This window comes from Mastomys coucha, unplaced genomic scaffold (genome assembly GCF_008632895.1).
Source record: "Mastomys coucha isolate ucsf_1 unplaced genomic scaffold, UCSF_Mcou_1 pScaffold20, whole genome shotgun sequence".
Taxonomy (NCBI): Eukaryota; Metazoa; Chordata; class Mammalia; order Rodentia; family Muridae; genus Mastomys; species Mastomys coucha.
Genome location: NW_022196903.1, coordinates 111,567,698 through 111,594,228, shown reverse-complemented (window position 1 = coordinate 111,594,228; position 26,531 = coordinate 111,567,698). Strand labels below are relative to the sequence as shown.

General features: G+C 40.5%; 1 protein-coding gene across 5 annotated transcripts; it reads left to right on the top strand.

Moving 5' to 3' along the window:
* Positions 1-26,531, top strand: Znf248 (zinc finger protein 248). 5 transcript variants are annotated; one of them, XM_031383113.1, is made up of 6 exons: positions 512-994; positions 1,333-1,388; positions 1,796-1,837; positions 20,013-20,139; positions 20,713-20,802; positions 23,427-26,531. In XM_031383113.1, the coding sequence occupies exons 3-6, from the start codon at positions 1,823-1,825 to the stop codon at positions 24,914-24,916; spliced, it is 1,722 nt and encodes a 573-aa protein (XP_031238973.1). In that variant the 5' UTR covers positions 512-994; positions 1,333-1,388; positions 1,796-1,822; the 3' UTR covers positions 24,917-26,531. The 5 variants fall into 5 exon arrangements, with proteins under 5 accessions (XP_031238970.1, XP_031238969.1, XP_031238973.1 ...); XM_031383110.1 differs by adding an exon at positions 1-236 and having other exon boundaries at positions 746-1,837; XM_031383109.1 differs by adding an exon at positions 1-236 and having other exon boundaries at positions 725-1,837.

Genomic DNA, 26,531 nt, shown 5'->3' with positions numbered 1-26,531 from the left:
CTTTCAACAGCATCATTTTACAATACAGAGTGAGACAGGAGCTGACTCCGTTTTCCAGGCAACAGTCCTTCTTCTAACACTGGACGTGGAGACCCCACTCCCAGCACCGTTGGGCGCACCGCCCCTTCCTCTGCGCATGCGCAAGCTGCAGTCCTGCTCCTGGTCCATCCCTGGCCTCGCGTCCCTCCTGGGAAACAATTCCTGGCCTTCGGCTCCGAGCACTGCGGGAGCGGCGGGTGAGCCCTAGATAGCATCAAGGGCGGAGGGTTCTAGGAGCTCGGGGATATCCAGGTCGCTGTTGGCAGCAACCAGGGACCATGGGTGGGGGGGCTGTCTGGGGAAGTACTGGGGTGCGTTAGGTCTCCCGGGCTCGGGCTTGCGGGGTCCGGATAGTCCCGCACATAGTCCCGCACCTCTGCAGAGCTAATCTAGGGCCTCTAGCTCGTGCTGCGCCTGCGCATTTTGCGCACTAGGCGGGGAAGATGCGGGTTTGTAGGGCGGGACCGTGAGGAGTTGACGCACGCGTGGCGCGAGCGTGACGCGGTGACGCATGCGTTCTCTGCCTTCTGGGGCCAGATGCTGGGATGTTGGGGGGCGAGCATGTAAGCCAGGTCCCGAGTGAATGAATTACTGGGACAGAATAACCCGCGCGAGACTCAGTTTCCTTTTGTGCACAGTGTGACTATTACGAATACTTGCTGCAATTTTCTTTTCTTTTTTAAAGCTGCTACTACTTCTTGTACAGGGAATACCTGCAGTGGTCACAGGGAGCCCACCCTCGCTGGGGGCCTTTGGATTGCTCCTTAGGGCTCAGTGTTTGGAGTGGAAGAGGAAAGTGGTTAGCTAGCCACCAAGCCTCCTGCCCTCCTCACACACCCGGGATCCCAGTTCTGAAGTTGGTACTCGCTCATGTGTTTTGTGTAATGACACAGTATCCTGAAACCATGGAAGACTGTGTGCTCGCCGAAAGTCTGGGACAAGTTTAAGGAGAGAGGTGAGCTGGAGTTGAGAGAGATATGTGCAACCAGGCTGCACATGGAATGCCATTTCTTGGAAAAACGATTGGGGGTGAAAGGCTCACCAGCCACAGGTCCGGAATTGCTGTCAGCGCCCCTACCTACACATCTTATGCATCCCTCCTACTTTGTTGATTGTAGAGGGGCGGTCCCTTAGACTGACTGTAAGGTGTAAAGCTGGCATGTAGGGAGACGCTCTTCTGGCCCTATATTCCCTTCAGGCAGTAGTGTAGATGGGTCATGAATCTTAGCATCTTGCAGGGTTTTAGTGGCACAACCAAGGCCTGCAGATGGTTCTACATTTTGTCTCTTTGAGGTGGAAGTTTCTTATCAAGCGATCGTTTTGAGAATTGTAAGCAAGCAACTTGGAATGTAAGCAAGTGCATTTTGAAATTTTTATCTTGCCTTAAAAGCCCCGTTCGTTTTCTTGACTTATCTGACTTCAAGGGATTAATGGTGTTAGATTAACAATACCTCCTGATTCCCATCCCCCCACTCGGCATCCCCTACTCCGCATCCCCTCATCCTCCTTGATTATCAGTCTGGGCAAGTCCATAAAAGAGCCTTTCCTCCTTTAGATTATCATTTGTTGATTGTCTCATCTTTTTAATTTCCCTGTAAGTTGGGTACTAATGAGAAACAAGTGTTTGCATTCATTCAGTGCAAAGTATCTAAACTCAACTTATGTTAGAGCCACACCTGAAGAAGTAACACCTTGCTTGGAGCTGCACGCAGGGCAGACCAAGTCTCTCCTGACGTCATTCTTCCTTCTCCCTCAGCTTTCCCTCCTCCACTCAGAGCAGAAAATGAACAAATCCCAGGTGAGTTTTTGGCTTATTTATTCCCATTTTGTTTATTGTTTTGTTTTTCCATGAAAAAGTAAATCAGACAAAAGTTTACAGCCCCAGTAAAAATTTGCATTAGGCCAGTTGACCGAATTAGGTGGAGGTTTTTTAAAGTCGCAGGAGTATCAGTTGACAAAAATTTCTCTGTGCTTTCTGGCTTTCTGACACTGAGGTGAATATGATCTGTTGTCTATCATCATTTCTTGTTAAAAACTGACACTGGTACATGTCAGGGGTTGGTCCCAACACCAAGGCTGGAGTCGACTGCTCTGGCTCTCCTGCCTTGTCCAGGAATAGGCTTGAAAGGAGGTGCCAGAGTCTGCAGCCCTGTGTATTCTCAAAGCAGCTCTCCTAAATGTTTAGCTAGCTCATTTGTGTCTAGGTAAATTTGCATGTGGGCAGCTTATATTTATGCATTTCTCATTTACATTCAACCTGAAAAATAAAGCCATAGTTCCTCGCCACCATTTACCCAAATCAGTTCTAGAAAAGACTACCAAATTGCCTTCAAGGACAGCCAGGGGATGTTCTTGTCATTGTCTTTCTTGGCTGTCAGCAGCATTTGCTAGTTTTGACAGTGGACTGTTTTAAATATTTTTTTAAAAAATAAATTGTTTTTCATACAATGTCTTTTTATCATATTCTTTCCTCCCTCAGTTCCTTCCAGATTCTCTTCACTCAACTTCATGTTCTTTCTCCTCTGCCAAAAAATCAGAAGAAACATCAACAAAATCCAAAAATCAAAAATAAGACAAAACATACCGAAACAAAAAGTATACATACACATGCACAAGTCTGTGCACACACATGTGCACACACACATGCACAAGCCTGCACACACAAATGTGCACAAGCCTGCATACACACATGTGTGCACATGTACATGCACAAGCCTGCACACACACATGTACATGCACAAGCCTGCACACACACATGTGCACAAGCCTGCACACACACACACACCTGACTGATTTCTCATCAGCCCACATGAAGGCATCTTTTCTTTTTGCCCCAGACATTTCTTTCACTCTTGACCCTCCATTCTTTGTTCTACTGATGGGTCTCATGTGTCTTCTTGTTTTCTTAATGGTTTCAAATTATTAATATACTAACATTTAGAATATTATGTTCTAATAAAATTTTAAAAATCTGAGCCAGGGAAAAAAACTAATGCAAAAGACACAAAAGTATGTACTCCTTTCTGCTTCATCCTTTCTGTGTCCTATAGGTGTGGTGACATTAATCCTCTCCAGACATTTGCCCTGAGCATGAAAAGTATTCTATAAGTAACTATGTTAGTTGGCAAAATTTGGAACAATTCCAGATATGAATGTATGATCATTCTACCATAGTTACTCAGTTTTGTAATAGCTACTTAAATAAAATGAAATAATTATGTATTAAATTAAAATATGCATGACTATTCTTAAATATCCCTCCCCTTTATATTTACAAATCTGATCTCAGAGCTTCTCAAGCTCAGATGCACCTATGAATCTGCAACATCCCTTTAATGTAGGTTCAGAGATAGTAGATGGAGATGGAGCCCTGAATCTCCCTTTAACGTAGGTTCTGAGATAGTAGATGGAGATGGAGCCCTGAATCTCCCTGTTTTCCCCCTTCCTTTTCTCTACCATTCCTTCTTCTCTTCCTCCCTTCTCCCCCGCTTCCCCCTTTTCTCCTTTCCCTTAGAGATTAAATCTGAGGCCTTGAATACATTCAACAAGTGCTCTGGTACTGAGGTATACCCCAGCTCCTGAGGTTTTAAGGCAAACCCTTGTGTAGCCCAGACTGGCCATTAACTCATGCTGTGCCAATGGCCTCTGCTGCCCCAATGCAGAGATGTCATAGACCACAAGCCCAGATGGATTCTGAATTTCTACAGTCAGATGCTTCACTACTGAGCTGTGCCCTCTGAATTCTGAATTTCTAATAAATTCATAGCAGAATCCTGTCCTGATGTTCTGGGGACCATCTTTGGAGGGTAAGCCTGTACACTGCATTTTCCACACTTCTTATTTCAGTTCACAGTGTGTATCAGAATCCTCCGACAGTACACAGATTACGGCTGCTGTGCGTTTTCTCTCCTCCTTCACCTCCTTCCCTCCCTCCCCCACCCCGTCTCCTTTCCCCTTTTTGTCACAATCCCATGACAGTTGGATATCCAACTGTCTAACATGCACGTTTATTAAATTAATGCTGTTCAAGCTGGGTGATGGTAGTGCATGCCTTTAATCCCAGCACTCAGGAAGCAGAGACAGGCAGATTTTTTCTTGAGTTCAAGGCCAGTCTAGTCTACAAAGTAGTCGTCTTCAGGATAGTCAGGGCTACACAGAGAGACCCTGTCTCAGAAAAACCAATAAAACAAAACTGCTGCTGTTCTTTCACAGCTGTGTGTGTGTATGTGTGTGTGTGTGTGTGTGTATGTGCGCGTGCATGTGCATTAGAGTATATTGTATTATTCATGTAATTATGTTCATGAATCCCCAGAACTTGATCAGCTCTGTGGGCCTGCCTGTCTTGGAGTGAGTGACCATTTATAATCTCATTGGTAGAGCATGAGAATGCTCCTTTTCCCACAGCTTTTCTGGTAGACTATGTGGTGAAGTTTTTGGATTAGGGGAAACTGTGAGCAAAAGGTGGTATTTCAGTACCCCCACCCCCACTGCTACACACCTACTTTCAAATTCCTGACCCTCTATACTTCTCCCTCATCTCCTCCCATATCTGAACTGTCCCCCTTTCCCTTCCCCTCTTTTCTCCCTCCCAGATCCCTCTCTCCCTCTACTTCCCAGAAATTATTCTCGTCCCCCTACTGTAGCACCCACACTTTGGTGTGATCTTCTTTCTTCTTGAGTTTCATATGGTCTGTGAGTTATGTTGTGGGTATTCCGGGTTTCTTTTTGGCTAATATCCACTCATCAGTGGGTGCATACCATGTGTGTTCTTTTGTGACTGGGTGACCTCACTCAGGATGATGTTTTCTAGTTCCATCCATTTGCCTGTGAATTTCATGAAGTCATTGTTTTTTAATAGCTGAGTAGTACTCCATTGTGTAAATGTACCACATTTTCTGTATCCATTCCTCTGCTGTGGGACATCTGGATTCTTTCCAGCTTCTGGCTATTATAAATAAGGCTGCTATGAACATAGTGGAGCATATGTCCTTGTTATATGTTGGAGCATCTTTTGGGTATATGCCCAGGAGTGGTATAGCTGGGTCCTCAGGTAGAACTATTTCCAATTTTCTGAGGAACCACCAGACTGATTTCCAGAGTGGTTGTACCAACTTGCAACCCCACCAGCAATGGAGGAGTGTTCTCCTTTCTCCACATCCTCACCAGCATCTGCAGTCACCTGAAATTTTGATCTTAGCCATTCTGACTGGTGTGAGGTGGAATCTCAGGGTTGTTTTGATTTGAATTTCCCTGACGACTAAGTTCTTTAAGTGATTCTCAGCCATTTGCGATTCCTCAGTTGAGAATTCTCTATTTAGCTCTGTAGCCCAATTTTTAATAGGATTATTTGGTTCTCTGGAGTCTGACTTCTTGAGTTCTTTGTATAAATTGGGTATTAGCCCTCTATCAGATGTAGGGTTGGTAAAGATCTTTTTCCAATCTGTTGGTTGTCCTTTTTGTCCTATTGACAGTGTCCTTCACCTTACAGAAGCTTTTCAACTTTATGAGGTCCCATTTGTCAATTGTTGATCTTAGAACATAAGCCACTGGTGTTCTGTTCAGGAAATTTTCCCTTGTGCCCATGTGTTCGAGGCTCTTCCCCACTTTCTCTTCTATTAGATTCAGTGTACCTGTTTTTATGTGGCAGTCCTTGATCCACTTGGACTTGAGCTTTGTACAAGGAGATAAGAATGGATCAATTTACATTCTTCTACATGCTAACAGCCAGTTGAACTAGCACCATTTGTTGAAAATGCTGTCTTTTTTCCACTGGATGGTTTTGGCTTCTTTGTCAAAGATCAAGTGATCATAGGTGTGTGGGTTCATTACTAGGTCTTCAGTTCTATTCCATTGATCTTCCTGCCTGTCTCTGTACCAATACCATGCAGTTCTTATCACTATTGCTCTATAATATAGCTTAATGTCAGAGATGGTGATTCCCCCAAAAGCTCTTTTATTGTTGAGAATGATTTTTGATATCCTGGGTTTTTTGTTATTCTAGATAAACTTGGGAATTGCTCTTTCTAACTCTATGAAGAATTGAGTTGGAATTTTGAGGGGAATTGCATTGAATCTGTAGATTGCTTTTGGTAAGATGGCCATTTTTACTATGTTAATCCTGCCGATCCATGAGCATGGAAGATCTTTCCATCTTCTGAGGTCTTCCTCAATTTCTTTCTTCAGAGACTTGAAATTCTTGTCATACAGATCTTTCACTTGTTTGGTTAGAGTCACATCAAGGTATTTTATATTATTTGTAACTATTGTGAAGGGTATCCTTTCCCTAATTTCTTTCTCAGCCCGTTTATCCTTTGAGTAGAGGAAGGCTCCTGATTTGAGTTAATTTTGTATCCAGCTACTTTGCTGAAGTTGTTTATCAACTGTAAGACTTCTCTCGTTCATTTTTGGGGGGTCACTTATATATACTATCATATCATCTGCAAATAGTGATATCTTGACTTCCTCCTTTCCAATTTGTATCCCTTTGATCTCCTTTTGTTGCCTAATTACTTTGGATAGAACTTCAAGTACTATATTGAATAGATAGGGGGAAGGTGGGCAGCCTTGTCTTGTCCCTAATTTTAGTGGGGTTGCTTCAAGTTTGTCTCCGTATAGTGTGATGTTGGCTATTGGCTTGCTGTATATTGCTTTTATTATATTTAGGTATGGGCCTTGAATTCCTATTCTCTTCAATACTTTTAGCATGATAGGGTGTTGTATTTTGTCAAAGGCTTTTTCAGCATCTAATTATATGACTATGTTGTTTTTTCCTTTGAGTTTGTTTATATAGTGGATTATGTTGACGGATTTCCATATGTTAAACCATCCCTGGAATGAAGTCTATTTGATCATGGTGAATGATCATTCTGATGTCTTCTTGGATTTGGTTTTAAAGAATTCTGTTGAAGCCAGGCAGTGATGGTGCATGACTTTAATCCCAGCACTTGGGAGGCAGAGGCAGGCAGATTTCTGAGATAGAGGCCAGCCTGGTCTACAGAGTGAGATCTAGGACAGCCAAGGCTATACAGAGAAACCCTGTCTTGAAAAACAAAGCAAAAAAATTCTGTTGAGTATTTTTGTATCAGCATTCATGGGGGAAATTTGTCTGAAGTTCTCTTTCTTTGTTGTGTCTTTATGTGGTTTAGGTATTAGTGTAACTGTGGCTTCATAGAATGTATTAGGTAGTGTTCCTTCTGTTTCTATCTTGTGAAATACTTTGAGGAGTATTGGTATTGGGTCTTCTTTGAAGGTCTGATAACATTCTGCACTAAAATTATCTGGTCCTGGGGATTTTTTGGTTGGGAGACTTTTAATGACTGCTTCTATTTCCTTAGAGGTTATAGGACTGTTTAGATAGTTTATCTGATCCTGACTTAACTTTGGTATTTGGTATCTGTGTAGAGAATCACCCATTTCATCTAGAGTTTCCAGTTTTGTTGCGTATAGCCTTTTGTGGTAGGATCTGATAATCTTTTGAATTTCTTCATTTTCAAAGAAAATGCAAAAAGCAAAAAGCTCCTAACCCAAAACATCCAGGAAATCCAGGACACAATGGGAAGACCAAACCTAAGGATAATAGGTATAGAAGAGAGTGAAGACTCCCAATGTAATGGGCCAGTATTCTGTTGTTATGTCTCCATTTTCATTTCTGATTTTGTTAATTTGGATACTGTCTCTGTGCCCTCTGGTTAGTCTGGCTAAGGGTTTACCTATATTGTTGATTTTCTTAAAGAACCAGCTCCTGGTTTTGTTGATTCTTTGTATAATTCTCTGTGTTTCTACTTGGTTGATTTCAGCCCTGAGTTTGATTATTTCTTGCTGTCTACTTATCTTGGGTATATTTGCATTATATGTATGTGTGTGTGTGTGTGTGTGTGTGTGTGTGTGTAGTGGTGCCCACTAAGGGTGTCAGGTATCCTGAGTGATTTCCGCACAATCCCTAGGGGCAGGAGCATAAGTCACTCACCCTTCCACTCTCACGAGTCTCAAACCACACCCACTAGGCTCTGACACATCAGTTCTTATGTCTTCAGTCACAGGAGTCTATTAACAGCTTTCAGCATCCCCACCACTTAATGTTACTTGATCCCTTAGGACTTTTTCTTCTTGGTTCTGGGGACAGAAGCCAAGGCCTTACTCATACATGATAGGCAACAGGGTCACTACAACATCACCAGACCTTTCAAATATCCTCTTTTATTGTTTAACGTTTGTTGCTGGATACTTGCTGTATATTGTGTTGAATTTCATAAAGGTCATTCCTTTGACATGGATGGTGTACTCTGAACATGTTCACCCCGTAGCTTCCTCTCCATTCTCCCAGCCTCTTTTACTAATCTCTTTCCATCCCCAGTCTCTCTTCTGCTTTCAAGGCACATGTTTATAAGTGACAGTTTCCAGTGGACTGTGTGCACTGAGCTGAGTACATCTAATTAAAGTTACTCTCAGAGGAACAAAAGGCACTATCTAAATGTGGTATTCTCTGAGTCTGGATTATTATGGTGATAAGATAGCTGCATCCATTTTCAGCAAACAACTGCATCCATTTTCAGCAAACAACATAACCTCACCCTCTTTAAGGATGAATAAAATCTGATTGTCCACGTGCCATTTTCTTCATTTATTTATTCATGTGTTGATGGGCACCTAGATTGTACACTGTAACTTGGCAATTTTGGATAGGGCTGTCGTCAACATAAACATGGGAATATTTCTGTGGTCTCTTGATTTAGAACATGTATTAGTTGTTGTCCTAAACACCATGATCAAAAGCAGTCTGGGGAGGAGAGGGTTTATTTGTTTGCATGTTCCAGTTGTAGTCCATCATTGAAGGAGATCAAGGCAGGAACTCAAAACTAGCACAGGAACCCGGATGCAGGAACTAAAGCAGAGGTAGTGGAGGAACGCCATTCACCGCCTTCCTCTCCATGGCTTGCTCAGCATGCTTTCTTTTACATCTAGAACTACCTGCCCAAGGGTGGCACAGCCCAGAGCAGACTGTACCCTCCTACATGATCAGGCCAGTGTGCTGGGGCCATGTTCTCAGTTGAGGTTCCCTTTTTCTAAATGACCTTGGCTTTTGTCAAGTTGGGAAAAAACAAAAAACAAAAACTAGTAACACAGCTCTTTTAGTATATACTCAGAAGTGGTGTAGCTGGGTCAGTATTAGGTCTCTTTCTAGTTGTATATGTAAAATTAATTTATTTTCATGTGTTTGTTGATTGGGTTGTTTGGGGTTTTTGGTTTGTTTTTGAGTTTTTTTATTTTCTGTGTATAAATCCTTTGTCGTTTATTATCTAGTAAAGATTTTTCCTCATTCTGTATGCTACCTCTTTGCTTGTTTTTTTTCTCTACTATGGATGAGCATTCTAATTTTGTGAAATGCTATGTTTTCATTCTTGGTATTAAGATCTTTGGTCTAGTTTGAATTGGTTTTCATAGAGTAAGATGTAGGAAACAGTGTACTTCTACCTGTGAATGTTCAGTTTTCCAAGTGACATGTGTTAAAGAGGTTGGCTTTTGCTAAGGGTATTTTTTGGCATCATTGTCAGAAATCTCATGACTATAGATAGCCATGTGGTTTTATTTTTCCCTTCATTCTATGAAAGCAGAAGTATTTTTATCTGCTTTTTTTTTTCTTGGTCTGCTGTTCTCTTCCATCATGTCGGTACCATGGGGAATTTGTTACTATGGCCATGGAGAGGACTCAAAATCAGAAACTGTGATAGCTCCAGCATTGTCCCTTTGTTCACGATTTCTTTGACTATTTATGGCTCTTTGAAGCTTCCATATGAATTTAGATTATTTTTTCTGTTTCTCCATTTGAATTTCCATGGGCATTTCACTCACGCTCTAGATTAGTTTTAGTAGTATAGTCACTTTTGCTACGGTGACCGTGTTTATCCAGAGGCATGGGAGATCTTCTGCTGTCTTACATTTCTCTTGTGTTTTTAAGGTTCTTTTGTGTAGATCTCTCACTCCCTGGTGTCAGTCCCTGTGGTGGCTTGAATAAGTATGGCTCCCCCAAACTCATGTGTTTGAATGCTTACCCAATAGGTAGCACTATTAGGGGGTGTGGCCTTATCGGAGGACGTATGTCACTGTGGAGTCAGGCTTTGAGGTCTCAAGCTAGGCCTAGTGGGATAGTCTTGTTCTGCTGAATAGATTAGCCTATCGTTTTCTCTTCTGTCCTGTCTTTACCATTTTTTTGTTTTTAGAATAATGTTGGCTTCGTGCGTTTGGAGTTTCTTCTTCTCTTTCTATGCTTGGAGGTTTGAGGAGCATGGCTGTTAGTTTTCCTTTAATGATCTGGTAGAATTCTGCAGTAAAGATCAGTTTGGGTCTGAGTTTTTCTTTGTGGGAGACTATTACTGCTTCGATCTTATTGCTTACTGTGCGAACATTTAAGTTGAGCCTGTTGTATTTGCTTAATTTTTATAGACCAAAAGTTTCTGGAAAATGTTCTCATTTCTTGTACGTGATCCAGTTTTTTGGAATGTATATGTTCAGATGATGCTATTAATGACTGTCCGCATTTTCTTCCTGACTGTTGTCCTTTTCATCTCTAACTTTAATCGTTTGGGTGAGCCTCTTCGGTTGGTTTGTCTGAGGAGTCTCACCCTTACTCATCTTGTTTCATTGATTTTTTGTTTTTGCAGCTTTACTTTAATTTCCATTGTTTCTTCATTTCTGCCCTCATCCTACCATTTTGTTCCATCTACTGATTGTGAGTTTGGGATGCCCTTGTTTTCCTTAGACGTTTCCATGCATTAAAAACTGAGGCATATCTTAAATAACTTAATGCACACTCATACCCCTGTGCTCTCTTGTCCTTATCTTCCTCCCCTCAAGTCCTCGTTTACTTTTATGTCTTTGGTTTTTGTTTTATTTTTGTATTGTGATCTTACTGGGTTAGCCGGGGCTGCCATATTGACATGCGTGTGGAGCTATCTGGAGTATGAGTAAGTGGGTCCATCATGGCAGATGATGACTCCCCCTCTTCAAGAAACCCTCAACTGGGCAACAGCTCCTAAGAAGTTGCATCTAATACTTGGCATTGGGATTGCAATGTTAAACCTATGGCTTTTGGGCATTGCCTTCCCATGCACGGTTCAGACACTTTTACAAATTATGTTGTCTAGATTGGTTTATAATGGGGCTGGCAGGTGACTCATGGGTAACAGGGATTGCAGCATAACACTGCCTGTCTGATGACTGGATTTGATCTCTAGGACCCCATGCAAAGGCGAAAAGAGAATTAAATTCCACAGAATTGTCTTCTAAGCTCCACTTGGGAGGCATGAGACATGTGCCACTCCATGCTAGTAATGCGTAAAAATAGAAGGAAAAGATATAAATTTGCTTATAAAGTAGTTTTCAGTGTGGCTTTTCCATAGTCTTTAGTTTTGGTCAGTGCTCCTCCATCACTCCTTCTCTCCAGTGCTCCATTCCTGTTTAAATCTCCCATCCCCAGTATTTCTTTCTTTCATTTCATATGCGTTCTACCACCCCTACCCTCCTGGGTGCCCTCCTCCCCCTTTAACAAGGCCCCTTCCTTACTTCCAAGTCTATGAACATATCAAGTTAAGGATACACACAAATCTGAAGCTATGATCCACACAGGAGAGAGAACATTTGGGCTTTGACATTGTGAACCTGGATTATCTCACACAGTGTAATATTTTTCAGTTTCACCAATTTTTCTACAAATGACAAGATTTTATTTTTATTTATAGCTGAATATGACTCCATTGTGTGTATTTTCATTGTCTTTTAATCAGCTGGTTGTCATTTAAATGGATTCCACCTGTTCCCTATTGTGAATAGAACAACAGTGAGCCAGAATGTGTAAATATCTGTACAGGAGGATTGGGATCCCTTTAGTGTATGTTCACAAGTGGTATAGCTGGATCAATGGAGTTCTGCTTTTAGGCTCCCTCCCCCCCAACCTCAACCCACGAATCACCTGACATATACAAAGTGGCTGGCTTAGTTTACACTCTGCTCACAGTGTATAAGGGTTCCCCTTTCCCTAAACCCATGCCAGCATTTATCTTTGTATTCTTGATAATCACCATTCTGACTGGGGTACAGTAGAATCTTCATTTCCCTGTGGCTAGGGATTAGCCATTCATACTCTTTTGTGAGCCCATCTTTTAATCGGGTGACTTCTTTTCTCCATGTTTAGTTTTTTAGTTCCTTGTATATTCCTGATGATAATTCTCTGTCAAATGTATAAGAAAAGATTTTCTCCCAGCAGATGCAAGGTGTGGACCAGTCCTGAACCAGGGTTAGGACTCTCGGTGCTCAGGGTGGTCCAGAGGTGCAAAAGAAGGTGCAGACCCAGGGGAGTGATCAGATTTGACTCCAGGTCCCACTCACGAGTGGTCAGGAAGACCCACACCTCCCAGCAGCTCCAACCGAAGCTGTGGATGCAGAGTGGGGCCAGGTCCTGCACTGACTTGATGCTTGTCCAGTTCCATATCTCTCAGTGGCTTCAGGGGAAACTTTGGAACTAGGGTGGATTTAACTTTGCCCACAGGCATGTCCAAAGTTCCACATTTCTCCAAGTGGCTTCAAGTAAAGCTTCAGACACAGGGAGGGACACAGAGTTGACTCTGGGTAAGAACCACTGACACGGAGAGTTCCACAACTCCCTGCCAAAGCCACAGACCATGAAGGAGGCCCTAGCTGACACAGGGCAGTTTCCAACCCTCAGAGGAAGATTTGAGCTAGAATTTCACCCTAAAGACCAATCCTACAAAGGAAGATGACATTTCAACCCCGCTAGGACTTATCTCTACTGAACACTGGAAACACCACTGCTGAAAGAAAGTGGCTTAAGTTTAAAAAAAAAAAAAATGAAAGAAAAATTCAACCAACCAACAAAGCAGATGCACAGATGCCAGCACAGAAACTGAAACAACATAAAGGCAGGCTCTGTCTTAGTCAGGGTTTCTATAATGTGATAAGAACACTATGGCCAAAAGCCGCTTGAGCAGGAAAGGATTTATTTCTCTCACACTTCTACACCACTGTCTGTTATCATCAGAGGAATCCAGGGCAGGAACTCCAGGTGGGAACCTGGAGGTGGGAATTGAGGCAGAGGCCATGGCATGATGCTGTTTACTGGCTTGCTGCTTATGGCTTGCTCAGTCTGCTTTCTTACTGTAGCACCCAGCACCACCAGCCCAGGGCAGGCACCATCCACAATGTGCAGTACCAGCTTGTCTATGGCTTGATCTTATAGAGGCATTTTCTCAGCAAGTTTCTTCCTCTCAAGTGACTCCAACTTGTGTCAAGTTGACATAAAAAATATCAAGCCCAGGCAAAGCACTGGGATACCATAAAAATGATTTGGGAGTCTTTTCAAATAGTTCAGGAGTATAAAACTAAAAAGATAGCCTATAAGGAGTTATAAAAATAGAATTGCTGAAGAAAACCCAATCTAAAATGACAAACTCAATAAACCAAATAAAAACAGAAGCAGAAAGCCTCAGCAGCAGAGTGAATCCTATAGGAAACAATCAAGGATAGACAACAGGTAAAGAACGGGGATCATTCGGTCATGGGCAGTGACACATTTAAAAATAAAAGTGAACAGAAGGTGGGAGAGTATTGAGACACCATGAAAAGACCTAACATTTATACTATGGGCATAAAAAAGATAACACCACAGGTAGGACATAAAATATTTCCAATAAAATTATAGAAAATATGCTATCTAGACACAGGAGAACTAGAAAAGAAACTCCCTATAAATATGAAAACTACCGAATAATGCCACAAGAGAGAAAAGTCACTTATAAAGCAGGCCCATCAGTATAACACTTGACTGTTCGGAGGGAGAGTTACAGTGAGAAGGGCTCGGCGGTGCATTCAAAAAGGCCAACAACAGTCGGCCAGAGAAAGGCCAACAACAGTCAACCAGAAAAAGTATTAAAACTAAAGAAAAAGTAACTCCCCACAGTAACAGATTAAAATGTTGTGTGTCTGCTACGCCAGCTCTACATAGGATACTGGAAGAACACTTCAGTCTAAAGGCAAGGGTAAACACACTCTAGAGTTCACCTGGAACACTTTCAGAACAGGTAATCAAAAAAGAAGAAAACCTTTTGATTTCTGATTTTGTTAATTTGGATACTGTCTCTGTGCCCTTTGGTTAGTCTGGCTAAGGGTTTATCTATCTTGTTGATTTTCTCAAAGAATCAGCGCCTGGTTTTGTTGATTCTTTATATAGTTCTTTTTGTTTCTACTTGAGAGATATAACAACAGAAACTGAGGAAATTAAAAAATTATCAGATCCTACTACAAAAGCCTATATTCAACAAAACTGGAAAATCTGGATGAAATCGACAATTTTCTAGACAGATACATCTAAACAGTCCCATAATCCCTAAAGAAATAGAAACAGTCATTAATAGTCTCCCAACCAAAAAAAGCCCAGGACCAGATGGTTTTAGTGCAGAATTCTATCAGACCTTCAAAAAGATCCAATACCAATACTCTTCAAACTATTCCACAAAATAAAAACAGAAGGAACACTACTCAATTCATTCTATGAAGCCACAGTTATGCTACATATTCTCCCATGGAGATGGAATGGTTTCTGTCTAATCAGGAACCTGTCACAATTTTCTTTCATAGAGTACTTCATAAGAGATTTTTTTTCTACTTCTATCATGTTTAATGTTCTAAATAGATTTTAAAAACTGGTTGAGTGTATGTTACTTTTAGCTTCAGAAAGTATCATGTATATTTAAGAGGCATTTAATTAACTATTATAAATTATTTTGATGACTTAAAAAGTGTCAATACTGAGTTGTATATTTTTAAATAAATTTTATTAGCTTAATAAAAAAAGAAAAACAAGAAAAAATAAAAGAAAAGAGGTCTTAAAAATCCTCCAATACAATGGCAGACATGAATACACATTGTTCAGAAATAACTCATGATAGTCTCAATTCTCCAAACAAGAGACACAGACTAGCAGTTTGGGTTAGAAAACAGTACTAATATTTTTGTGACCTCCAAGAAACAAACCTCACCATCAACAATAGATTTTACCTTAGAGTAGACGGATGATAAATAGTGTTCCTGGCAAACAGCATCAAGAAATGGGCAGCACAGGTGTTCTAATATCCAACAGACTAGACTTCAGATCTAGTTAGAGGAGTTGATGAGGCTTCATTCCCATCAGAGAAACAATCCACTAGTAAGACTCTGTAATTCTAAACACATACAAACCAACACAAGTGGACCCGATTTCATAAAAGAAATATTACTAGGTCTATCACCACAGATTAGTCCTAACATAGAAATAGTGGGTGTCTTCAAAAGTCTACTCTCACCAGTAGATGGATAAGCTGGACAAAAACTAAACAAACTTAGAATTAAATAACGTATCAAATGCACCGATCAGGGATCTCTAAAACAAGACGTTAAATACCCTTTCTTTTCAGTAGAACATGTAATTCTTTCCAAAGTCAACCACATATTAAAACACAAAGCAAGATTTAACAAACATAGGAGACTTGAAAAAAAATCTGTATTGAGTCTGAGTACAGTGAAGTGGGCTAGATATCAGTCAACAGCAATAGAAGGTGCAGTTCCGTTTTGTCATCTGAAAGGAGGGAACCCTCAGTTGAGAAATGCTTTCATGAAATATGGCTGTATGCAGTTTTCTTAATTAGTCATTGATGGGGCAGGCCCAGCCTATCCTGGGATTGTGTCATCTCTGGTGGTCCTGGGTTCTATAAGAAAGCAGGGTGAGCATGCTGTGGAGCCAGTAAGTGGCACTCCTCCATGGCCTCTGCATCTGCTCCTGCTAGGTTTCAGCCCTGCTCCAGTTTCTGTCTTGACTGCCCTCAGTGGTGGACTATGGTAAGCCAACTTGCTTTTGATCATGATGTTTTATCATAGCAATAGTAACTAATTAGGACAGAAAGTAAAGAAAATACACAAACTCACAGAGACTGAACACACTATTTTATGGCAATATAGTCAAGGAAAAAAATTAAGAAAAAAAGGAAAATCCTAGAATTGAATAAAAATGAAAACAACGTAGAAAAGTCTGTGGAGCACAGTAGGGGGTAATCCTAAGAGCACAGTAGGGGTAATCCTAAGAAGAACATTTATAGCTCCTCAGTAGGGGTAATCCTAAGAAGAACATTTATAGCTCCTCAGACCGATATCAGAGTGTTTGAGAGAGCTAAACAATTTGATGATGTACCCACAAACATTGGGAAAATATGAATAACAGGATCCCAAAGCAGTAGAAGGGAAGAGGTAATAAAAAAATAGGGCTGGAATTAATAAAATAGAAACAAAGGTACAAACAGAATAAAGAGTTGATTCTTTGAAAAAATTGATGATTGACAAACCATTAAATAAATTAGACCATATCCCAAAAGAGAAGACTCATTAGTACAATTACAGATGAAAAGGAGGACATTAAAACACATACTGAGGAAATGGAGAGGTTTATTAAGGATGTACTTTAAAAAATTATACCCTAGTAACTTGAAAGTCTAAAAGCAGTGGATGGATTTCTAAATGTATGTGATCTACCAGACCTAAATCTAGATGAGATAAATAGTTAATAGACTAACAACAACCACTGAGGTGGAGGTAATAATTTAAAATCTCCCAACTGAAAGCGTGGCCAGATAGGTTCAGAGCAGAATTCTGGCAGATTTTCAAAGAAGAATTAACACTAGTGTATGTCAAATTATTTCATAAAACTGAAAAATAAAAATGGTATAATCCTTCCAATAATTTTTCTTTTCTTTCTTTCTTTCTTTTTTTTTTTTTTTTTTTTTTTTTTTTTTTTTTTTTTTTTTTTTTTTTTTTTTTTTTTGGTTTTTCGAGACAGGGTTTCTCTGTGTAGCCCTGGCTGTCCTGGAACTCACTCAACTCACTCTGTAGACCAGGCTGGCCCTGAACTCAGAAATCTGCCTGCCTCTGCCTCCCAAGTGCTGGGATTAAAGGTGTACACCGCCACTGCCTGGCTTTTTGTTGTTGTTGTTTTTTTTTTGAGACAAGATTTCATTGTCATCCTTGCTGGCCTGAAGTTCACTCTGTAGACCATGCTGACTGCAAACTCACAGAGACCCACCTGCCCTGCCTTCAAGTTCTGGGATTAAAGGTGTGCACTACCATCCCTTGCCCAAATTCTTTCTGTGATTCAGTATTGCAGTGATACAAAAACCAGGCGGAGACCCAACAAAGAGAATTATAGAGCCAATCTGATGAACATAGACACAAAACATTTTTCTTCAGTAAAGAACTTGCAAACCAAATTCAAGAACATATCAAAAAGGTCGTCTACCGTGATCAAGTCAGTGTCACCTCAATGGCAGAGGAGTGATTCAACATGCATAAACCAATAAATCTTACCCACCACATTAATAATTCAAGTACAGAAACCACGCGCTCATCTCATTACATGCAGAAAAGGCCTTCAACAAAATCCAACATCCTTTTGTGATAAAAGTCCTGGATAATAAAATCTACGAATACAAGGGACACATTCTAACTTAAGACAATGTCCAGGAAGCCTTCAGGAATCATCGTGCTAAATGGAGAAAAGCTAGAACCATCTCTGCTTATGTCAGGATCAAGATGCAGACGTCCATGTTACCTACTCGTGCTCAACACAATACTTAAAGCAGATGTCCACATTACCCACTTCTGCTAAACAGAGTGCTTAAAGCAGACGTCCACGTGACTCACTCCTCCTTAACACGGTGCTTAAAGCCTACCTCAAGCAGTAAGAAAACTGGAGGAGACAAAAGGAAAGACAAACTCATAATTACCAATATTTGCAGATATACAATCCTATACATAAAAGACCTAAAGATTCCACCAGAAATGTCTTAATGCTGATAAAATCAGCAAATTAGCAGGACACAAAAAAGTCAAACGCCTTTTTATGTGCAGCTGATGATCCCACGAAGGAAGAAAGCAGGGGAGAGATCCCATTCACAGTAGCTTCAGAAAACTTTCAAAAGGTTAGATCTAACTAAGGAACTGAAAGGCCTGTATAATAAAAACCTAAAAAGGAAATCAATGAAGATACAGGAAGGCAAGAAGACCCTTCCATATTCATGTACTGATAGGATTGATATTGTGAAACTGGCCAACCTATCAAAGCAATCTACAGCAGTCCCTTAAACATTTCAGTGTGTGAGCATGTTGACACACACCTTTAATCCAGGCACTGGGCTGAGCTAGGCAGATCTGTGTGAGTTGAGACCAGCCTAGTCTACAAAGTAAGGTTCAGGACAGTCAGAGCTGTTCCACAGAGAAACCCTTGAAAAAGCTAACTAACTAACTAACTTACTAACTAACTAACTAACTAGCTAACTCGATGTTAGAAATGTCACAGAAATTGAAAAAATATTATTTCATAATTCATATGGAAGAACAGAAGACCCAGGATTACCCACATTACCCTAAAGGATAAAAGGTACAGGCAGAGGAATCACTATCCTCAGTTTTAAGTTATAATATAGAATTGTAGTAATAAAAGCCATATAATGACATGTTAAAAATAGACACATCGATCAATGGGATGGAATTGATGACCCAGAGAAAAATCTCATAAACTTTACATGTGGATTTTGAAAAGGAGGCTAAAATTCCCATTGGAGATGACAGTATCTTCCACAAACAGAACTTGTGCTCTCCCTGAATAGCTACATGTTAAAGAATGAAACATCATCCTTCTGTCTTATTCCTAATACAAGTCCAAAATAAAAAAAAATCTCTATTTAAAACTTTGCCCAGAACATGTTAGAGGAAATGGGCAATACCTTCTCAACTAACAGGTGCTTGTGAGGCCGTTCTGAACACATACCCCAATAGTATAGTCAAGCAACTATTGACAAATGGGACCTCATGAGACTAAAATGCTTCTGCACTCAAGAGACCTCATCGTCCAAGTGGCAGCCCATTGGGGTCATTCCTGGTCCTCCCATGGGGATTGTTTTCAGTGCAGTTACTATTCAGAGGTGAATACACTATGAAGATAGAGTTACCTGTCATCGTTGAAATCATCATGTCTTAAGTACCAGCTTTAGAGAATATAGGGGTACAAATAATAGTGGTTTGTGTACTATTGTGTAGCCATGTGTGTGAGTGGGAAAAGAGACCCAGAAAAGGAAGTAGGAAACCATTAGAGGAGAAATGCCTTAGGTCTGCTATCTTAACCTTTTCCTGAAACACACACATCACACCCCTATGTTCAGTTTTCCCATCCTTTTGTTACTTTTTTCTGAATTTCCTGTTTTATTGACCTATAATTTATTTTGTCTATTATTGGCTATAATTTATTTTGAAGTTCATACCTAATCATTTCAATAACTGGGTCATACATGGGTCTGTTTATATTGCTTATTTTATTTCTTGTTCATTATTGATTCACATACCATGAAACCATTTTCTCTGTTTAATAAAACCACTGTGCTTTCAAAAAAACATTTTACAAGACTCCAGACAATATTCTCCTTAAGCAGAGAGGGCTCATTCTGTTCTGCAAATGTTAGACCACAGGGCAGGCGCTTCAATCAGTCATGGGCTTTTCTAGTGGGAGCCTGTCTCTTGTTTATCAGTATCATCATTTATTTAGCCATTTCAAATGTACTTCCTAATAAAAAGTAGTCTACTGCCAGGCTTGAAACATCCACTTATTAAATGTGTATATAACTGCCCTGACCAGGTCATAGCACTTTTGAGAATAGGAATTGTCTTTTTGCCAGCCTCAGCAGTATTCATAGCAACTAAAACACTGCCAGACCTTTAGCAGAGCCTCAATTTATACAAGATATTTTGTTTTATTCTACATAGTGTAGCAAAAGGGGGGTGTGGTCCTTTCATTATTTTTCAGTATCTCTAAAGAAACTCATTCTGCTATGTCTTCTATGTTGCTCAGTCCTCACGACTTTATACAGAAAAAGAATATTTTGTTACAGGAGCAAGTGTCATTCAAGGATGTCTGCGTGGATTTCACCAAGGAAGAGTGGTATTTGCTGGACCCCGCCCAGAAGGTGCTCTACAGAGATGTGATCCTGGAGAATTATAGCAACTTTGTCTCAGTAGGTAAGGGCTTGTTTCCTCAGTCAGCTGCCCGTCACACACGTTTCCAAGGCTGGGAGGGAGTGCTCATAATTTCCAGTTTGAGCTTAAGATTCAAGGGTCTGAGAGAACTGATGACTTTTTGATCTGGTAATGTACTCTCACCTCTCTGCAGAGTGTTGAGGACTGACTTACCTCCCTCCCTCCCTCTATTACTTCCTCCCTCCCTCCCTCCTTCCCTTCCCCCCTCCCTCCCTTTCTTCTTTCCTTCCTTTTTATGGGGGGGAGGTATGCCTTTTTCTTTTTCTTTTCCTTTTTTTTTTTGAAAGATTTATTTATTTATTATATGTAAGAACACTGTAGCTGTCTTCAAATACTCCAGAAGAGGGCGTCAGATCACATTATAGATGGTTGTGAGCCACCATGTGGTTGCTGGGATTTGAACTCAGGACCTTCAGAAGAGCAGTCAATGCTCTTAACCACTGAGCCATCTCTCCAGCCCGCCTTTTTTCTTTTTAGTATTTTTCTAGTCATTTTTTTTTCACTTTACAGAGCTAAGCTATTAAATACCTGCCCTGTGTTATTTTGTCTTAACAGGGCATTGTGTTACTAAACCAGATGTAATCTTCAAGATAGAGAAAGGAGAAGATCCCTGGATACCAGAAAATGGATTCCAGTGCCACCCAGGTACAGTAGTGAATTCACTGTCAAGGGAAAGTAATCTGTGTCACTGGGTAAGATAGGTCACTGTCTTAGTGTTCTATTACTATCAAGAGACACCATGATTGCAGCCACTCTTATAACGGAAAGCACTTAATTGGGTCTGCCTTACAGTTCAGAGGTTTAATCCATTATCATCACGGTTGGCAGCATAGTGACACACAGGTAGACATGGTGTTGGAGAGGTAGCTGAGAGTTCTACACCTGGTTCAGCAGACAGCAGGAAGAGAGGAGCTACTGGGGCTGGCTTGAGCTTCTAAAACCTTAGAGCCCACCCCCAGTGACACACTTACTCCAAGCAGGCCACACCTCTTCATTCCTCTCAAGTAGTGCTACTCCTTGGTGATCAAGCACTCAGCTCTATAAGCCTTTAGGGGCCATTCCTATTCAAACCACAACAGTTACCTTTGGAATATCTTTCAGAAATTCTTGGTTTTACATCAGACCTTTGGGAAAATCCAAGAGTAACATCCCACAGCTTGCTTGTCTCAGTGGCTCCTCCGTTTGCCTCTTGTCCAGAGACACCTTTGCTTTCGTTTTGACATTTTGGAGTGATTTATTTTACCTATAAATACAACACCAGTTGGCTTCATTTTAGATACTTTTTCTTAGCTAGTTTTCCTTTATCTTTAAGAATTATGCACCTTCTCTCTGTCTTCTTCGAGCACCTTTCATTAGCTAGTACATCCTCATGTACTTCTGTACACTTAGCAGATGTATAATGGTGAACATTTACTCTGATACACTTTAATTGTTGGTCTCTGGAATAGTGGAGTGCTGTAGAATTTTTAGTTAAGCATATGATTATTAACATTCTTGCATTAAGCACCAATAGTTAAGCATAGCCGAGGTTTTTATGATAAAGTATATTGAAAGGCTCAGTAACAGATACAGAATATGATGTTTAGGGGTCCCACACTGTCTTAGTCAGGGTTTCTATTCCTGCACAAACATCATGACCAAGAAGCAAGTTGGGGAGGAAATGGTTTATTTAGCTTATTTCCACATTACTGTTGATCACCAGAGGAAGTCAGGACTGGAACTCAAGCAGGTCAGGAAGCAGGAGCTAATGCAGAGGCCATGGAGAGATGTTCCTTACTGGCTTGCTTCCCCTGGCTTGCTTAGCTTGCTTTCTTATAGAACCCAAGACTTCCAGCCCAGGGTGGCACCACCCACAAGGGCCCTACCCCCTTGATCACTAATTGAGAAAATGCCCCACAGCTGGATCTCATGGAGGCACTTCCCCAACTGAAACTCCCTTCTCTGTGATAACTCCAGCCTGTGTCAAGTTGGCACACAAAACCAGCCAGTACACATACTGAATAAAAGACACAGCTACATGTTAAAGCAGAAAGCCTAGGTGTAAAGGAAAAGCCTAGAGATAAAGACTTAAATACCCAGAATAGGAAAATTCACTGAGGGCTTAGGAGTGACCAGGGTAGGGCAGGTGCATGTGAAGCAGATATAAGATGAGCTGGGGAGAAACCCTGCTTGGACGCTGCCAAATGTACTTCTTCCTTTGTTACATTTCTCAGATATTCTGTGTATTGAAACCTATTCAACTGCACCTTTGTGGTTTTTCTGTTCCTTGGATAGCAGCTCTGCTAACCTCCATTTACTAGTTTGGAGTTGATTTCACCTTTTCTAGTATGTTTCCCATAGCATTTAAGGAAACCCCTCCTCTAGATAAAGGTAGAGAAGAACCTCAGGGGATGGAGAGAGGGCTCAGCAGTTACAAGCACTGGATGCCCTTCCAGACGACCCAGGTTCAGTTCCCAGCAGCTCACAACCTGTCTGTAACTAGTTCCAGGGAATCTGACACCCTCACACAGACATACATGCACACCAATGCACATAAAATAAAGACAAATAAAGAAATCTTTAAAAAGAAAAGAAAAGCAGAAATCCTCTAGATCCTAGGCTCTCACTGTCCTTTCAAACCTGAAGAAGTGGGTGTTTCTAGAACTCTAAGTAGTTCGTCATGTACACCGTAGAAAAGCCAGGTGTCTGATGGGATGCCTTCCAGTGCTCTGTCCGAGGGGTCAGGCTCTTCCACTGTGCCTTGTTCCCACACAAAGCAGTTCACCCTCTGAAACCCCTTGCCTACTGATCTTCGCTGCCACTTTGCTGGTTTTCATTGTTTGCTGGGCTAACAATGAATATTGTGACTTCTGGATCAGTTAATGAGTTCCCTATGAACTGAATTTCATTTATGTTTTTGTGTTGAGTTTTGAAGTTTATAATGTTTTAAATATTATAACCAGTTCCCTACGTGCAGCTGCTTCCACTGTAAATCCACGTTTGTGGTTTCTCTTCCAACCAGGACGGTAAAGGAAACGTACTGGATTCAGTTTATATCAGGAAATGGAATCTAAAACAAAAGAACTATAAATAATTTCTGCAAAAATTCACATCCGTTAGACATGTGCTGAGGCACGTTAGCTTCCCACGCCCCTCCCTGCTGTGTGGAGGGCCTTTTTCTCTTTGTGCCTGCTCTGTGCTTCTTCACCCTTAATAAAAGCCTTTCTTTAAAAAAAAAAGGACAAGTATTAAGATTCATAAGGTGTGGTAATTCTTTTTCTCATTTATAGAAAGGAAATGGAAAGTGGACAGCCTATTAGAAACCAAACAGGAAAATCAAGATGGACATATTTGGCCACTCACACTCACCAACAAGATCACAAATCTAGAGAGCGGAGTTACCACAAGAAACACTTCCAGTCCACACATTGATTCTGTTTCTTCAAGAAGTTTTCTGCTCAAAGTATGTGACTCATGTGAAATGAATTTAAAGAATATTTCAGCTATAATTATTAGCAAAAAGAACTATTCCAGAAAGAAGCTTAATGAGTTTAATATATATAAGAAACCACTCCCTGATAGAAGGCATGAGAAAATTCCTGTAGGGACAAAGTCATGTCAGTACGATGGGGAAAGGGATGGCCTCTGCCTTTGCCAGGATCTCACTCGGCCAGTTCCTGATCACCCTTTTGAGTATAATGAAGCAGGACAAGTGGAAGTGGCCCTTTGTACAAGTCAGAACTCTCAGCTAGGGGAGACACTATATAAGCACACTGAATGTGGAAGCACTTTCATTGACAGTTTGAAGCTCAGTGTATCTCAGAAAACTCGTTTGCATATGGAGCCTCATGAATGCAGTATTTGTAGGAAGTCCTTCTATGTGGATTTACAGTTTGGACATCAGAGAGCTCTGTCAGGAAACAGTCCTTATGAACATAATGAATATGAGAAGCTCTTCTGTGACCGCTCAGCGTTCATTGTTCACCAGGAAGCTTACACAAGAAAGATCGCCCAGGAGTATAGGGTGAGTAACAGAACTTGGGGAAAGCCAGCTCTCTTTAAACATCAGATAACACAGATGGGGGGAAAATCCTATGAATACCATGAAAATAGGAAAATTTTCAGCAAAAAATCACATCCTACCCAGTCTCGAAGACCTCATGTGGGAGAAAAAACATTTGAATGTGGTGAATGTGGGAAAATGTTTTGGGAGAAATCGAACCTTACCCAGCATCAGAGAACACACACCGGAGAGAAACCATATGAGTGTACGGAGTGTGGGAAAGCCTTCTGCCAGAAGCCACACCTTACCAACCATCAGCGGACACACACGGGAGAGAAACCCTATGAGTGCAAGCAGTGCGGAAAAACGTTCTGTGTCAAGTCAAACCTTACTGAACATCAAAGAACACACACTGGGGAGAAACCCTATGAATGCAACGCATGTAGAAAATCCTTCTGCCACCGGTCAGCCCTAACTGTCCATCAGAGAACACATACAGGAGAGAAACCATTTGCATGCAGTGAATGTGGGAAGTCATTTTGTGTGAAGTCAAACCTGATTGTACATCAGAGAACTCATACAGGGGAGAAACCCTATAAGTGCAATGAGTGTGGGAAAACCTTCTGTGAGAAATCAGCGCTCACTAAACACCAGAGAACTCACACAGGGGAGAAACCCTACGAGTGTAACGTGTGTGGGAAGACCTTCAGTCAGAGGTCAGTACTCACCAAGCATCTGAGAATCCACATGAGGGTGAAAGCCCTCCTAGCATCCTGAATGTTTAGCTTTTGCATGCCAGTCAAGTCAGTTATACAGTTTTAAAAGTGAGACTAGAGCCTGCCAAAGAATACCACAGAGTACTAGAAAATACCATTTTGTTGGAATGCATGAGAGCTTACAAGAAAATAAAAACTTTCATTTGAAAGATTGTATTGAAGGGAAATTATTCATATAAATAATATGGTAAAAAAAAAACCTTAGAAAATAAATTGTGTAATGTCTTCCAAATGTGTTTCAAAATTGTATTTTAAATATAATGGCTTATATTAATTTTACTTGTATTCATAGGAAAGTATGAAATTTAAAAATGAGTGTCTACAGCATTAACCATACATGTAACGAACATCTGGTATTTATAGGCCATGTGTGAGTATGTTAATGTAACAGAAGTCTAGGAAACCCTTGATTTATGTATTGGAACCCAGAGATGATGTGAGGAAGAATATGAACCCTTAGTTTAATAACTGTTATGGTATACTTTCCATACTTAATACCACCAGCGTTTTTATAGGTTGATAGGATTATGTATGTTTCTGAACATATTTGTGAATGTGATCTAGATGCATATATATGTATATATATATACATATATATGTGTGTAAATATACTTGTATGCATGTTCCTGTACACAAATGGTGTTGTCATAAAGGCAGCTCATACCACTTTAAAGTGCTGATGATTGTTAAAATGTCAGGAATTTTGTGGATCACTTGCTTACTATTACATGAAATTGCAGTTAAATTATACTGAGAGCAAAGGAAATAAATAGCACTTGTCATTCCTAACACTTGGCTGTATTTACTGTTCTCTTTGCTGTGTACCATTGGTCTCCATGCTAAGAGTGCTGTAGTTCACTACTGCATAGTTCCTTCAGATCCCCTCCTACATGCCATCACTACTCTCATGTTGGTAGCTTGGCCTTAGAATATTCATACTGTGGAAACTGATAAAGCATGTGTCAGAGTTTGATTTTCTCAGAGAAGCTGTGTATATATAAAGTATGTGGTAGATTTAAAATATAAACTGCCCCTCTTCGTGTTTTCTGAAAGAAATAAATGGCTCTGGCCATCATTATTAAATTGCCTCTATAGTTAAGAAGCCAAAGGTTGTTTTGTTGAGCCTTTTAATTACCTCAGAACTATCCTGTTCCAAATGCTACCAGTCTCTTGATAGCTTGGTCAGTATATGCTTCAAGTAACATTATTATATTTTCTCTCTCTCTCTCTCTCTCTCTCTCTCTCTCTCTCTCTCTCTCTTGGTCAGTATATGCTTCAAGTAACATTATTATATTCTCTCTCTCTCTCTCTCTCTCTCTCTCTCTCTCTCTCTCTCTCACACACACACACACACACACACACACACACACACATTATCACAAACTTTTCACTATTCTGGACCATGAATAAGTATGGCCATTATTATCAAACTACCCATTTGGTGAGGAAATCAAAAAGTATGTTTCTGAGAGTTTTTCTTAGCTACCTCTGTGTCGATCATATAAATGCTGTTAATAAAAATGGTATTTACATGACTTGAGTTGTAAATGTTAATACTACACTTTACAAATGTAAAAATGGTAGTTTATAATAAAATGTTCATATTATACCCATGG